The sequence below is a fragment of the Paralichthys olivaceus genome, chromosome 6 (assembly GCF_024713975.1).
Source record: "Paralichthys olivaceus isolate ysfri-2021 chromosome 6, ASM2471397v2, whole genome shotgun sequence".
Classification (NCBI taxonomy): domain Eukaryota; kingdom Metazoa; phylum Chordata; class Actinopteri; order Pleuronectiformes; family Paralichthyidae; genus Paralichthys; species Paralichthys olivaceus.
Genome location: NC_091098.1, coordinates 27,874,261 through 27,889,858, shown reverse-complemented (window position 1 = coordinate 27,889,858; position 15,598 = coordinate 27,874,261). Strand labels below are relative to the sequence as shown.

The 15,598-nt window shown below is 44.0% G+C and overlaps 1 protein-coding gene across 2 annotated transcripts in view; it reads left to right on the top strand.

The window, feature by feature from the left end:
- Positions 1–7,642: 7,642 nt before the first annotated feature.
- Positions 7,643–15,598, top strand: part of oprl1 (opiate receptor-like 1) — a 44,205-nt gene continuing 36,249 nt past the window's right edge. The window contains exon 1 of one of the 2 annotated variants that reach the window (XM_069526206.1): positions 7,643–7,911. Coding sequence is in view for 1 of the 2 variants with exons in the window: in XM_069526205.1 (XP_069382306.1) it covers positions 14,522–14,660 (139 nt within the window). In the remaining variant the exon portion in view is untranslated. Of the gene's footprint in view, positions 7,912–11,920; positions 14,661–15,598 lie in introns of those variants that run through there. The other variant, XM_069526205.1, reaches the window with a different exon arrangement.

Sequence of the window (15,598 nt, the reverse complement as noted above, 5' to 3'; positions counted from 1 at the left end):
GTTCTTATTGTATGTGAAGCTTTTAGTCCCCCCCCCCAGCTCTGAATCTCTGCCTCGTCCCTCTGAATGTTTGTCTCTTTTATTTGTTTTCCTCTGTTGTTAATGAAAACTCTTTATGGTGGAAACATGTGATTTGCTTCTTCGTGTAAAGGACGAAACCATTTTTCTTGGGGTGAAATCCCGCAGGATGTGGCTGTCAGATTGTCTCTGATTTCATAAGTTAACGTCCTCCCACCCACTCATTCACCACAATATATTCTTTAATCTCTTTCTATACATACCTTTTCATTTCTTTAACACTTTGACTCACCAGGTTCTGTCTCTCTTTTCAAAATAATCCCATCTGAGTTCAATAACACTAAAGATCTTCTGTTGTCCTGTATCTCCTGTTTCTCTTCTTCTCTTCCAGTGAAACACTCTGACTCACTGATTCCCTCTTCATCATCCCCCGACTGAATTACAGCAGCAATGAAACGCTCTCTCAGTTAACTCTCTCTCTCTCTTTCTCTCTCTCTCTCTATCTATCTCTGTGTGTGTGAGACGTTGCTGCCTCGGCCGAACTCTGATTTCTACTTGAACCAAGGACGATGGTCTGAATATTGCCTGTGTGTGTAACTGCAGAGGAAACTTTATCTTTAATAAACTCTTCTCCAGTCAGAAATAAAAGTAATGAAAGGTTCTTCTCTGGTGCCAAATAGGAAAAGGATAAGAAAATGTCCCATTTTATCCAAAATGAATCTGAAATATCCGAGATACAAACGTGTCATGTTGCACTGATGACATCAGCTGGAGCCAGTGTCTCATGTTGTCCATCATTACAGATGAAAAGACATCCTGAGGTTACACACTGATTCTAAACTTTAGTTCATCCTCTGATCTCGTCATGAATCCAGCTGACACCATCAGTATGTGTTTGTGTGTTTGAGTGTGTGCGAGTGTTGTCATCAGTTTGAATGTGGAGATCACAAAGTTGACGTGTTTCCTCTCTCAGCTCTCACTCCCATTTCATCCATTCCACTGCTTTTCCTCGGGCGTGTTTACAATTTCATGTTTCTAGTGAGTCATGATGAGAAGATCATTGTTCAGAAAGAACACAGGACTATTTCACAGCTCAGGACAGTGTGTGGGAAACATTCTGGACTGTGGGATGGTTTCCAGAAGCTTCTTGCTGTGACAGATGGTAAAAGCTGGAAAACGTAAAATCACTTTCAACACGTTTGATGTGTTTGTTTCATTCTTATCACTAAACTGATCCTGAGCTCCAGGTGGACGCGTCAGACATTTGTCATCATGGCAACAACAGAAGCACATGGTTCAAATTCATGGTTTGATTCGATTCAGGCACAAACCTCATTCGGCTTTAGTTAAAGATAAAGGTTGAGTTTATAGGTGAATACCAGTGACATCATTCCTCCACAGAACAAAGCAACACAACACTGACACTGGTTGAACGGTTCTACATTTTGACATTCATGGAATAATACAATCAAATGTGCTCCAGCACTTGTCATGTTGAAGAGCGTCTGTCGAGCCTCAGATATTCAGGAAGCAGCTGCTGTAAACGTGTCGGAGATATTTTCTGTGGTCGTATATCTTCTTCCTTTATTTCTTTGTGAATTCTGTTTCCAGGTTCTAAAATCACTGTGAAGGTTTAAGACGACTGTCAAAACTGAAAACTGCCAATAAGAAAAGATATGTTCGCAGATATTTAATATTTATTAGCAGTCTTGGAGCTTGTCCGTGTGTTTCCATCATTTCTTCATTTAGCTCTGATCGAGTCTGAGTCCAGGAACAGAACACTTCACTTTATTTCCAACTCATTAATGAAGTATCACAGATTCAGTTTTTAGATTTTGTTTAAATCACTTTTATGATGTGTGATGAAATCCAGTCCTCCTCTGTTATTTAAAGTGTAAACTTTGGCTGAAAGTGGTGGTGCTGGAGACCAAAGATTATTTAAAAAATACAGGGTTCATCCTCAGGGAAGCATGAATGTGTCAATAGTTTTGAATTTAAAATGGTTCTGTCCAAAGTGTTTGCGATGCAATAAAGGACATTAAGTAAAATTGTCCCTGAACACATTAAGAGCTAAAGTACAGAAACCTTTCTCAGCCTTGAATAAAAGATAATAAAAATAAATCATTGGCTTTGCCCTAAAGTTCATGAACGTGTGACCAGACCTTCATCTGTCTATATAAAGAGCTTAAAACGATGCATGTTTTGATTTTACTATTTGAATTGAATCAGCACTTCAGTTATTGCACATTCATCAGACACGTCCAGATCCTGAGGCGGCGTCGTGATGTGTTATTCCAGCATGTTGCAGTGAAGCCTGAAGAAGATGCTGATGAGAGAAGAGACGTCTCCATGTTTTTTTCTGACACTGATTCTCAGTGGGGAGGATCCTTGACCTTTTTGGGACCAGTGGTGAGTGAGGTCGTCCTTTCTGTTCTTGTCTCAGAGTCTGTTGAGACCAGAGACTGACAGACTGACTGATGAGGTCTCCTCCTCCTGAGGGGCCCTACGGCGAACACAGCCCAACACTTGCTCAGCCAGAGTAATGGAGTGGAAGAGATCCGACAGACTGTTGTTGTGCCATGATCCATTAAACACACAACGTCCTCAGGATGGGATTCTTTTTCTTCAACACAAACAGGTTCTCAGTGGTTTTCTAATACCTGACAGAAATAGTATGTTTGTCTCCTGCACATGTTCAAATCACGACCGAAGCCTGCAGGTCAATTATTAACATGATATTTCGAATGATTAGAGTTGGACTGGATGTTCCCTGCAGCGGTTCACTGGGCGTAAACACAGGCCAGAGTTATGCTTCTTACTTTCTCAGTCAACAACCAGCGATCGGACAGTTTGGTCTTTCCCTGATCCTGAAATCCACTTTGAGGACAGAGAATAAATTCAGTGCAGAACAAAGCCACTTACACTTCAGTGTAAAATGTGTCTTTATATTTAGAGAAGACGCCTCAGATTCTGTTTCATCATCCATCTGCCACACCTCAGAATTAACCCATTAACTGATCACGTCTCAGTGGTCAAAGGTCAAAGCCTAACAGGACTTTTAGATTAAGACATCAGGGTGAGTGAATAATTCCTCTTCACTTGATTTAAAGTGGAACCTTTTAGTTTAAGAGCAGACACACTAATGACTTCCTGTTAGTGACCTCAGCCCACAGAGACACGCTGCTGAAGTGAGTGTGATGCAAAATGATTTCTGTGTATTTCAGCTTTTACTCCACAGCCTTAACGAACATGAAAGAATCCAGAGTTAAACTGCAGATTAATGCTCTGAATATTTGAAGGTCTGTGTGTGAAAGCTTTTCTGTCTCAATTTAAATTCCACGTCTGCGTCCCTGAGGACAACACTTCACTCTGCTTTAACTCCAGTGAAGAGCTACTCATTTATTCTCAATGTAGTGCGTTTACTTAATGTGTTCATTATGTGGAGAACTGAAAAGTGGCCTAATCACTGTGTGAACGTGAGTATGAGCAAAGTCTGTGGTTGTGGGTTTGACAAATATTTGAATGTAGTAGTTGTCTCTGGTTGATTCAATGAAACTATTAACTTTTAAAAATGAAAGTTAGGGTTTAATATATGAACTTTTCTTTAACATTAGATTTTCATGATTAAATGTGCAACAATAAAATTGATGGATGTGGAAAAAGTAGAATCCGCCCCAGCGTTCACAGGTTCTAGTGTAACACGTTAACAGCTCAGACTGTGTCTGCAGTTCAAATGTTAAAAGGGAAAAACACCGGAGCTCCTGGAACCGCCACCGTCGAGGTCACATGGCATCACAATAACCCTCATTTGCATATCACATGGCGAGAGTCTAGTCTAACACGCCCCCTGTCCCTGGAAGCTGTTGACCAATCATAACAGAGGGGAGTCAACTGGCCAATCAGAGCAGACTGGGCTTTATCAGGAGGGGGGGCTCTTAAAGAGACAAGTGTTTGAGGCAGAGGCTGAAAAGAGGAGCTGCAGCAGTGGACGGTGCAGAAAGTGTTTTCTGAATATTAGAGCATGAAAACATTTTGAAGTCATGACTAATGAACCTGAAGATGAACAGAATATGGTCTGCTGTTGCCTCACCTGCTCTAACTGTTCCTGGATGAAATGTTCGGCTGCTCTGCCGACCTGTGTGTGATTAGTTAGAACACTATGTGAGTGTGTTGGGGAAACACGGGTCTCTGACGATATCTGCAGTCCAGTGACCACTTGATGTGACGGTGGGTTGTTAGACTTAATGAAGCCAGATAACAAAACAACATCCTGCAAGCTCAAGTGGCATCTGAGCACCGGCCCCGGGGCCACGTTTGCTGACATCATGAGCATTCAGAGCATTATAAATCCTACTCGAGATGACAACCTGAGAGATTCTCATGGGGGAGGTTGGGACATGATTTGAGCTCAGGTCAGCAAAGGTCCATCAGCAGCAGAAGACGTGCTTAATGAGTCCCCTGGGGTCTCCAGGTTTCTTCAGCTCTTTGGTCTTTAGACACCATCGATAAATAATCGGCACCATGAATACAAAACGATTCCCTCTGGCTTTCCTGTTACTTCTGTGTCTCATCGACGTCATCTGGGATGTTTGCTGAGAGAATCTGTTCTTTTCCAGTCGAAGTGTTTTATATGGCGGCAGTCCTCTCCACTGCAGCACGTCAACCACATCCTGGCTTCATCACATTTGTCTCCAGAGCCAACATGGTTGGTTTGAATGGAGCTTGTCGGAAAACCTCCAGCTGAACCGAGTTGATTGGCAGCTGAGTCGAGTTGACCATTAAAAGACAGAAAGAGGAAACTACAGGTCAATTTATGTTTAGTAGAATAATAAATATGTTGAAACCAGAATGGTTTGTCTCTGGCTGTTGATGGGAGACAACTTCATCTGCCACTGTTTTAACGTTGTTTCATTTATTCGTTTACTTTACCGCAGTGTAATGATGACCGACCGCCACCAGAGACCTGAAGATAACAGAAACCTTTCATGTTGTAACGTGATACGGATGATTTTGACTTTTAAGGAGCGACAGTGATACGATTCCGAACTGATCCACGTTCTTCATGGTCGGTTGAGAACACGCAGCATGGGACTTTTTTCACTCTACACTTTTCAGTAACCACATCCAGTCTCAGAACTTGAAAAAAACGTTGTCTAGTGATTTTAAATGTTGTTTTACTAAATATAAGATGAAAATCTTTACCCCAGAAAAGACCCTTTATATTTAAATACTTTATATTTAAATACTTTATATTCAAATACTTTATATTTAAATACTTTATATTTACATGGAGGGGACCCTCTCTACGGAGGCCTCCATGTTTTTTACATTAGTCCAGACTGAACAAACTAAAACCTTTTGAGTTTTTATGACGACTGAAGCTGCCACAGGTTCTTCTTCATGTTTGGAAGGAGAGGGGGAGGGGAGGGGTGTTCAGCTGCAACATGACACTTCAACACTAGATGTCACTAAATTCTACACACTGAACCTTTAAAACCAAGTGTTTGTTTTTTATTATAGAAATGGAGGGACAGTTTACTGAAGTTCAGCCTGAGTTTAATGATGATGTGCTTCCTGGAAAAGTGATGGTGGGTTAAATATATGTGCCTGTAAATGTCAGAGATCTGGACACTGTGAATGTGTGTGAAGGAAAACAACATGTGGAGGAGAACATTATGGAGAATGAGGCAGTAATGAGACAGAGAGATGTTCTAACTGTGGAGGAAAGCACTCAGTGTTAGGAAACATATCAGAGCAGAAGGTGACTGAGGCTGTAAAAACAGATAATAATGAAAAAGAGAGGAAAGAATGAATCAAAGGATGAAGTCAAATCAGGTTCAGGACAAATGGACGACAGAAGTTCAGGGACATCTGTGGACTGGTCCTGTTCTCAGTTTGTGTGATCATCTGATCAGAACAACCTGGGAAAGAATCTAAATTATTGTTCAGACAACGAAATTGAAACGACAAAGAGGAAGGCAACAACCAAACAAGAAGCTAATACAGCAAAAGAACTCCTGAAAATAAACCAAGGAAACAAGAGCTTGATGCAAAGAGAGCTGGGGTCTGACGTTACCTCAGTTACCTCAGTCGAGACCAAGCTTGAGAGGAACATCATGAGCAGTGGTGTCAAAGTCAACCACAGAGAGGGCCAGAATTCAAAACTGGGACTATGTCGAGGGCCCAACAACATTTATTAAACAGGACAGACAGGATATTGGATAAAGTGCAAAAAGAAAACATATATATAAACATATTTACTCTGCAACTGGGTGGAGAGGAGCGCTCGCTCTACTGAGCACCGTGGCTCGGCTTATGGAGCTTTTTTTTCACAAAAAACAGTGTGCGTCCTATTTACCGGCCATTTAAGATAGACATATGATATTTTATCCTGGGCCAGATATAATTGTACCACGGGCCGGAAGTGGCCCACAGGCCTTGAGTTTGACATCTCTGATCTAGAGTGACGCAGAGAAAACTGATCACACCAACAATGGAACCAAGTCCAGAAGGAAATGGAACAGGTCAAGAGGGGGCAGCTTAAAAACCAGTGGAAGAACCAAACCAAAGTCAGAAGAGCAGAACACTCAGGAGAACATCCTGAAGCAGAACTTGTGAGAACAGCTCGGACAGAAAATAACTTATTTCTTTAAAGACCCTTCAAGTTTGTGAAGAGTGAGGACGAGTGTCGTCAGACCCAGGCCCAAACAGTGCATATATATATATATATATATCTATATATCTACATATCTATATATATCTATATATATCTATATATAGATATATGTAGAACATGTACGTACAACATATATATATCTATAGATATATAGATATATATATGTTGTACGTAGATGTTCTATGCTTCTTGTGGAATTATACCCAGAGCTTGGTGCAGAGCTGGAGGAGTTTCTTCTTCTCTGACGTGTTTAAAACATTAAATTGTCCCATGTTCATCACACACACACACACACATCTGCTTACAGATCCAAAGGTGCAGACAAAGCAGAGGAAGAAAGGCCCCCCCCCCACTCTCTCTCCCACTCTCTCTCTCTCTCCTCCTCTCTCTCTCTCTCTCTCCTCCTCTCTCTCTCTATCTCTCCTCTCTCTCCCACTCTCTCTCCCCCCTCTCTCTCCCTCCTCTCTCTCTCCATCCTCTCTCTCCCCCTCTCTCTCTGTCTCCCCCCCCTCTTTCTCTCCCTCCTCTCTCTCCCCCTCCTCTCTCTCCCCCTCTCTCTCTCTTTCCCTCCTCTCTTTTGTGTCTCTCTCCCCCCCACTGTGCAGTGTTTTCTCCCTCCCCCCTCTCCCTCCCCCTCTCTCCCTCTCTGTCTCCCTCCCCCTCCTCTCTCTCCCCCTCTCTCTCTGTCTCCCTCCCCCTCCCCCCTCTCTCTCTGTCTCCCCCCCTCTCTCTCTCGCTCTCCCCCTCTCTCCCTCTCTCTCCCCCTCTCTCTCTGTCTCCCTCCCCCTCCCCCCTCTCTCTCTGTCTCCCCCCCCCTCTCTCTCTCGCTCTCCCCCTCTCTCCCTCCTCCTCTCTCTCTGTCTCCCTCCCCCTCCTCTCTCTCCCCCTCTCTCTCTGTCTCCCTCCCCCCTCTCTCTCTGTCTCCCCCCCCCCCTTCTCTCTCTCCCTCTCTCCCTCTCTCTTGAATCAGGACAGACGGACTCACACTGACGGATCTTGGCTGCGGACACTGATGCTGATGTCGACGGGAGGAAACAGAACGGTATCGCAGAGCAGGAGTGTGCACGAGAAGGAGTGTGCACGGTAACGCAGAGAGCAGCCGTGTGCACGAGCAGGAGTGTGCACGGTTACGCACGGTAACGCAGAGACAGTAACTTCCAGCAGCAGCGGTGCAGAGCTCCGGTCTGCGGGGATCCGAGGAGCTGTGTGGACCAGAGGTGAGACACACGCACGCGTGCCCGCACACACACGCACACACACACACTATGTACATGTGAGTGCACGCATGTGGACGTGTCTATGTGGATCCTAGAGCACCACAGTGCGTGAGGGAACGCGCCTCTGAGCGCGTGCAGCCTGTCACTGTTTGTGTGGAGCTGTAACATCAGTACTGATGGCGCGTGGCGCGGCGCGTGCGTCACACACTTCTGGTGCACGCGCAGCAATCATGCGTTTTGTGTGTCTGTAGTGCACGTGGTGCTTTTAAGCGATGTGTGTGTAGTGTGATGGAGTCATGGTTGTGTCTGTGTGCGTGTGATGGAGTCGTGTGTTTGTGTGTGTGCGTGTGTGTGTGTGTGTGTGTACATGTGTGTGTGATGGACTTGTGTGTGTGTACATGTGTACATGTGTGTGTGATGGACTTGTGTGTGTGTGTACATGTGTGTGTGATGGACTTGTGTGTGTGTACATGTGTGTGTACATGTGTGTGTGATGGACTTGTGTGTGTGTGTGTGTGTGTGTACATGTGTGTGTGATGGACTTGTGTGTGTGTGTGTACATATGTGTGACTCTTGGTGCACAGATGTGAGAGAACTTCATCACGTGACATCATCAGTGTCTGAGCTCAGACGTCCTGACGTGATGAATGACATGTAGCGTGTGGAGGTTCTTCAGCTCCTGTCGTGTCGTCAGGTGAAGTTTTCTGCTCTGAAGAACACGTGCTGCTCTTCGGGTTCATACTTTGACGTGGTCTCTACTCGAGAACTTCTCCGGCTCCATCGTTCGCACGTTTCTTTGCTGCTGATGCTCTTTGTGGGAAACTCTGCCCCCCCTCGCCTGCTGTGATTGGCCAGCTGCTCTGGTCTCTTGTGATTGGTCGTCAGAGATCTCGCGTCCTTTGAGCTAAGTCGGGTCCGAGCTGAGTTACCGAGCTGCTAATGCTAACAACGCACATCCATGAACAACAACGGTGAACGTTGAACGGTCCTGAAATACAAGTGCAGCAGGATGAGGTAAGAAACTTTATTACCGTGTCACGTCTGCTGACTGACATGTATGTTCAGCAGAATTCACACGTTACATGTATGAAGCAAAACACAACTCATTAGCAACTTGTAATGTGATTTACTGAATCACGTTAAAATACCAAGAAAGTTTAGAAGTTTGTTTGGATTTGAGAATTTTACTGACAGCAGATTTTATTATAACAGAAATAAACTGAGATGTTTCCTCTTGAGGTTCTTTTATTTACAGAGTAAACATTTCACATCGTGTAATACTTTTACCAATGTTATATTATTTCACACGTAGAACTATTATTGTGAAAATGTATATGTATATTAGTGCATTTATATATATATCATAGCCTTTTATACTTATATTCATTGTGTATACCATACCTGCCTATATACTTACTGTATTTCATTGTCTCCTGATACTAATGCATGGATACAGTGACATTTTTTAATGTGACACAAACAGACAAATATTTACTAAAATATATAGAAGTCAAGTTTTTCTTTGTAGTAACGTCTCGTTCTCTGTCCACAGGAGACTCTGACTCCTGCTGCAGCTCCACAGGTGCTGGAGTCAGAAATACTGGAGTATTTCAGAAATACTGGAGTATTTCTGAGTTGTCCTCGTGTGTTCAGAAGTTTCTTGATCCAGAATGAGATACACAGCTCCCACTCTGGGTTCTAGAGTCTGTAAGAGGAGAACCGGAGGTAGAACCTTCAGCTACCAGGCTCCTCTCCTGTGGAACCAGCTCCCACTCTGGGTTCTAGAGTCTGTAAGAGTTGAACAGGAGGTAGAACCTCCAGCTACCAGGCTCCTCTTCTGTGGAACCAGCTCCCACTTTGGGTTCTAGAGTCTGTAAGAGGAGAACAGGAGGTAGAACCTTCAGCTACCAGGCTCCTCTCCTGTGGAACCAGCTCCCACTTTGGGTTCTAGAGTCTGTAAGAGGAGAACAGGAGGTAGAACCTCCAGCTACCAGGCTCCTCTCCTGTGGAACCAGCTCCCACTTTGGGTTCTAGAGTCTGTAAGAGGAGAACAGGAGGTAGAACCTCCAGCTACCAGGCTCCTCTCCTGTGGAACCAGCTCCCAATCTGGGTTCTAGAGTCTGTAAGAGGAGAACAGGAGGTAGAACCTACCAGGCTCCTCTCCTGTGGAACCAGCTCCCACTTTGGGTTCTAGAGTCTGTAAGAGGAGAACAGGAGGTAGAACCTTCAGCTACCAGGCTCCTCTTCTGTGGAACCAGCTCCCACTTTGGGTTCTAGAGTCTGTAAGAGGAGAACAGGAGGTAGAACCTCCAGCTACCAGGCTCCTCTCCTGTGGAACCAGCTCCCACTTTGGGTTCTAGAGTCTGTAAGAGGAGAACAGGAGGTAGAACCTACCAGGCTCCTCTCCTGTGGAACCAGCTCCCGCTCTGGGTTCTAGAGTCTGTAAGAGGAGAACAGGAGGTAGAACCTTCAGCTACCAGGCTCCTCTCCTGTGGAACCAGCTCCCGCTCTGGGTTCTAGAGTCTCTACATTTCTAAAGCTTGTCTGGTTCTTTCTTCCAGTTGAAGAGTTTTCTCTCTCAGCCCTCAGAGCTGCTCGTTGTGGGAACTGTTGGTTTCTCTGTAATTTGTTAATAAGTAAAGGGCCTTGATGTAAAGTACAGAATGAATTGTCACTATACAAACACGATGAATTGAATCATCTGGAGGATTCTGACACTGACCTGGACGATCATAATTTGCAGGTTTCATAATTCTCTAGTGCACTTTGTCAGAAGGATTATTCAATATAAAACTCCACAAACACTCAATTGTAATCATCTCCTGTTTCCTCCATTTAGAACCATTTAAATACACAAGTATCCAGCAGCAGAGGTTTATTACCAACTTCAGAAAATAACACGCTCTCTTAAAGTTAACATTTGATTTGTTCATACAAGAAATGTGAAGCTCTTCTTTGTTGCTCTTGAATCCTGATGTCAATGTGTTACTTTAGGTTTCGAAGAGTTTAAGGTTGTTGTGTTTCATGTTGGTTGTTGTCGTGGTTGTGTTTCATGTTGGTTGTTGTCGTGGTTGTGTTTCATGTTGGTTGTTGTCGTGGTTGTGTTTCATGTTGGTTGTTGTCGTGGTTGTGTTTCATGTTGGTTGTTGTCGTGGTTGTGTTTCATGTTGGTTGTTGTCGTGGTTGTGTTTCATGTTGGTTGTTGTCGTGGTTGTGTTTCATGTTGTCAGTCTTAGTGTAAATTACACAGTAATTGAAGTTTCTTTAGCTTGTTCAGTTAACACCATCAGTTCCATTGGTCTTTGTGTTCACACATAGTGGAAGTGGTACAGAGCCCCCCCACAGTCACTGAGGCCTTACATGGACACACACTTCAGACTGAGTTCAACTGCTAATTCATCAAAGCTCATAGCAACACACACACACACACACACACACACACACAGAAACACACACACACACAGAAACACACACACACACACACACACACACAGAAACACACACACGCGCACACACACACACAGAAACACACACACAGAAACACACACCCTCTGCGGCTGCAGTGGAGATTGAATCTGGAAAACAGAACGCTCTGTCAGAATGGGAGTGTTTGGATGATGAGATGCAGACAGAGAAGGAGGGAGAAATGGAGGATGGAAAAGGGGAGAAGAAAGAGAAGAAGAAACATAACACGTGTGTGTGTGTGTGTGTGTGTGTGTGTGTGTGTGTGTGTGTGTGTGTGTGTGGAGCCCCGGGGAAATTCAGCTGCACAGCAGAGTTACTTTACTGTTTTGATTTGATGAATATTCATGATGATGAGACAGAAAGAGAGAGAGAGGGAGAGACAGAGGAAGGGAGGGAGAGAGAGATAGAGAAAGGGAGGGAGGGAGAGAGAGAGAAGGAGCAGAGAGACAAAGAGAAAGACAGAGAAACAAAGGGAGACAGAGGAAGGGAGGGAGAGAGAGAGAAGGGGGAGAGAGACAGAGAGAGAGATAGAGAAAGGGAGGGAGGGAGAGAGAGAGAAGGAGCAGAGAGACAAAGAGAAAGACAGAGAAACAAAGGGAGACAGAGGGAGAGACAGAGGAAGGGTGGGAGAGATTTTAGATTTTTGGAAAACAACTTTATTAGGCACTATTTTTAACTGTACACATTGTTTCAGTCACCACCTAATGAATAATTAAAAAAAACACATTTCGGGAATAAATAAAGAAATAATTAAATAAAGAATTCAAACGTTCTCCAGCTCCACAGAACAGAACAACTTTTGGAAACACCAGAGATCATGAAAAGAGTCCAGGTCACCTGCTGCTTTGTAAAAACTTAAATCAACCAATGTTGTGGATTTAGTCCTGTTGACACAGACGGAGCGGCTCAGTGTGGAGGCTTTCCTCCACCCTCCTCTTCCTGGTTATGTACACGTCCATCTTGGCTCTGCCCTAAAACAAAGTTTAAAGCTGGCTCTTCTGTTTGTGCGGGTGAGTGTATCTAAAACCATAAATAATAACCTGCTTGTTAAAAACATCCTTAAAACTGATAAAACCAGAAACAGTCCAGACAGACGGAGACACTCAGTGAAACAGTTTCTCTCCTGCCACAGAATGGACATTTGTCCTCCACTGTTTGTTTTATCAGGGAGACAAAAGTGTTCGCTGCCATGAATGTCCCTTGGTCCAGTCAGCAACCTCTAGAGGAACTGGAGGCGGAAGGCAGCTGGACAGGATGTTGTAATCCGTGCACAGCAGAGAGACCGGCCTCCAGTTCTTCAGGTCCTGTCGGTCTCCCTTCTTTGGCAGCAGGTGATGACGGCCCTCCTGCAGCTCAGAGGGAGCCTTCCATTCTGGAGACTGTCGTTCATCAGGTTGGTTACAGCCGACTGTTTGGACTTGAGGGAGTCTTCGATTTCCTGCAGAAGCTACTAAAGACTAGTTCTTCTACCTGTCTCTCCAGATCCTTCACAGTCCGGGTTACTTCTCTGGTGACATTGCGAGTGAACTGCTGGCAAAGTGGTTTTATTTGTGTTTCTCCAAAGTCCCTCCACTGATGGATGCTGTTGAAGGCAGGCCTGCTCTCTCTGTGGGAAAACCAAGACAACCTCAAAGCAGTTCTGAAAGCCTGGTGGTTTAAAGGGCTGTGTTAAAATGTCAGTAGGTGCTCTTTAAACAACATATTTGATCAAAACAGAGCAGGAGACTCATCAATGATCAGAAAAACCCACAGGCTGAATAAAACACCTTGTGTTTGAAACAATAGAGGCGATCCAGTCTGGCCAGGGATAAAACCTTTTCTTTTGTGTGACTCCAGGTGTATTGTCTATGATTACTGTTAAAAACCCTCCACACATCAGACAGCTCATGTGCTTCAGTTTCAGGCGACGATGTGATGCAGGATGTGGCTCTAAGTGCTTCCTGTCTAAGGTGGGATTTTTAAAATCACCTCCTAAAAACATAAAGTCATCACCACTACAGGATTGAACAGAGTCATCTAAAGTGTTTCATCCTGTCCGCTCCATTGGTGGAACACCTGGAATGATTTCTTCTACGTTAAAAGAAAGTGGTAAAAAACTCCTGGCAAAGAGAATCCCCCCCCCCCCACTGCAGCTGGACTTGTGGCTTAAAATCAGCTCCTCATTAAAAGCCCTCCTCCAGTCACTCGCAGTGTCTTGGTGCTGTGGGTTTCCTGTAAAAACACGACATCTATTCTTTTTATCTCCATGAGTTTAAAAAGAGCAGCTCTTTTAAAATCCGCTTTGGCTCCGTTCACATTTAAGGTTCTGATTTTAAAATCACACATGGATAAAAAAAAGAAAGCAGTAAAAACCAGGTCAGTAAAAGAGAGTAAAGCAAACTCCTCATCATCAGTCAACATTTGGCTTCTTACTCTCAGGACGAGTTTCCTTAATCTGTAGATTTCTTTATGTGTTAAAACCTCGTCATCGCTTGTTTTCCTGGTGAGTGGTTTGGCTGATTTTAAAAACCGTCTCAGGTCGGAGAAGAGGTCCTCCACCGAGGGGGGTCTCTGGCCTCTGGTTGTTTCTAAAAACATTTAGATTTCTGCAGGTGAATAAAAACTGTGTGTCTAACGAGAGGACCGGTGGCTCCCCTGTCTCAGCTGTGCCCCGCAGCTTGCCTTGCAGGCTTTGGCCTCGCTGTGCCCAGACCGTGAGTTCTTTCTTCTCTGTGACATTTTGAACAGTTCATCATCACTCGTCTTCACCGAGCTCCTCACACGCCATCATTGCAACGCTTGATTTCAACAGTTTTTCCTCAGTGTCGTTCTTTTCGTTCCTTTCATTTACAGTTTGTTCTTGTTTATCTGACTCTGGCTGTCAGTCTGTCTACCTGCCTGATCAGACACATTGGTTACTGGGGGGATCGCTGCTCTCCACCTTTCACCGGGCAGGAGTGCACCAGGTGCTCCTCCTCCCCACACTCGAAGCACTTCATCGTCTCCGATGAAACAGACAGCATGTCATTAAACCCCTTTAAAAGAAGGACACGTTCTCTGGTGTTGTCTTTAAGGATCATAAGAACCTGCCGTCTGTGACTCACCACATGTCTCAGTTTGGGTGATTTGGTCCTGAGAGGCACCATTTTGATGATATGGACACTTGATGGAACATTTCTCTGATAACACCCCTCTGGACTGGCCATCATGTGGTACACTCCAGATTCCCCCCTCTACAAATGGAGTTGGAATCTCCCTCACCTGTTTGCCAGTGGGACCAGGAGACTGCATGAAGGTGGAGCAGGGTGAATACAACAAGATGCTTGAACCCATATTTGATGTATTTTATATGTGTTTAAATAATATTGAATAAATGCTTGGGAAATAAAAATGTCTCGTGAGGTTATTTCCACCTGTTGGTGCGTGGATACTCTGTGTATAGAACATTCTAGCAAGATTCAATGATTTTCCTGTGTGAATGTGAGTGCTAGCTTAACATGCTACCATGCTGTCTAATGCTAATGAGAAACCAATGGTGTTAGCATAGCACATGACAAGTATCTTCAACTCTGAGCCGGTTTCACATTATTACAGGTCATGGGGGAGCTGGGAATCTGATCGTGAATAACAAATTCTCCTTCTTTTAATATATTCATTTAAATGTTCCTCCTCGTCCTCTGTGGGTCACATTTATCCATCCTGCTTTATTCATCCACCGTTCAGCTGTAGCCTCTGATAACACTGACAAACAAGTGTCTACTGCCACGACAGTCGGGTGGAAACTGAGAGACTGTCACACAGGGTTTGTCTCCTGTTGCTTCTCTAAACCATGAAGATGATCTTTCTATGACCAAAACCAATTAACCTTAACATCCATATGTAACATATATATATATATATATATATATATATATATATATATATATATATATATATATATACACATATGGACAAGTATATATATATATATATATATACACATATGGACAAGTATATATATATATATATATATATACACATATGGACAAGTATATATATATGTATATATATGGTTTCCTAAGGAAACCTGTGTGATTGAGGTCTCACAGGTTGTGTTGTGGGCAAACGTGCGAAGTGTTCACTTGTCCATGCGGGAGCTGGGGAGCTGTAATTGCTGGCACTGTTGCACTCTGAGCTCATTTATAACAAGTCTGTGGGAAAGCTGTTGCAGAAGAGAAAGCAGGAAATGTGCTTGTTGTTGGTG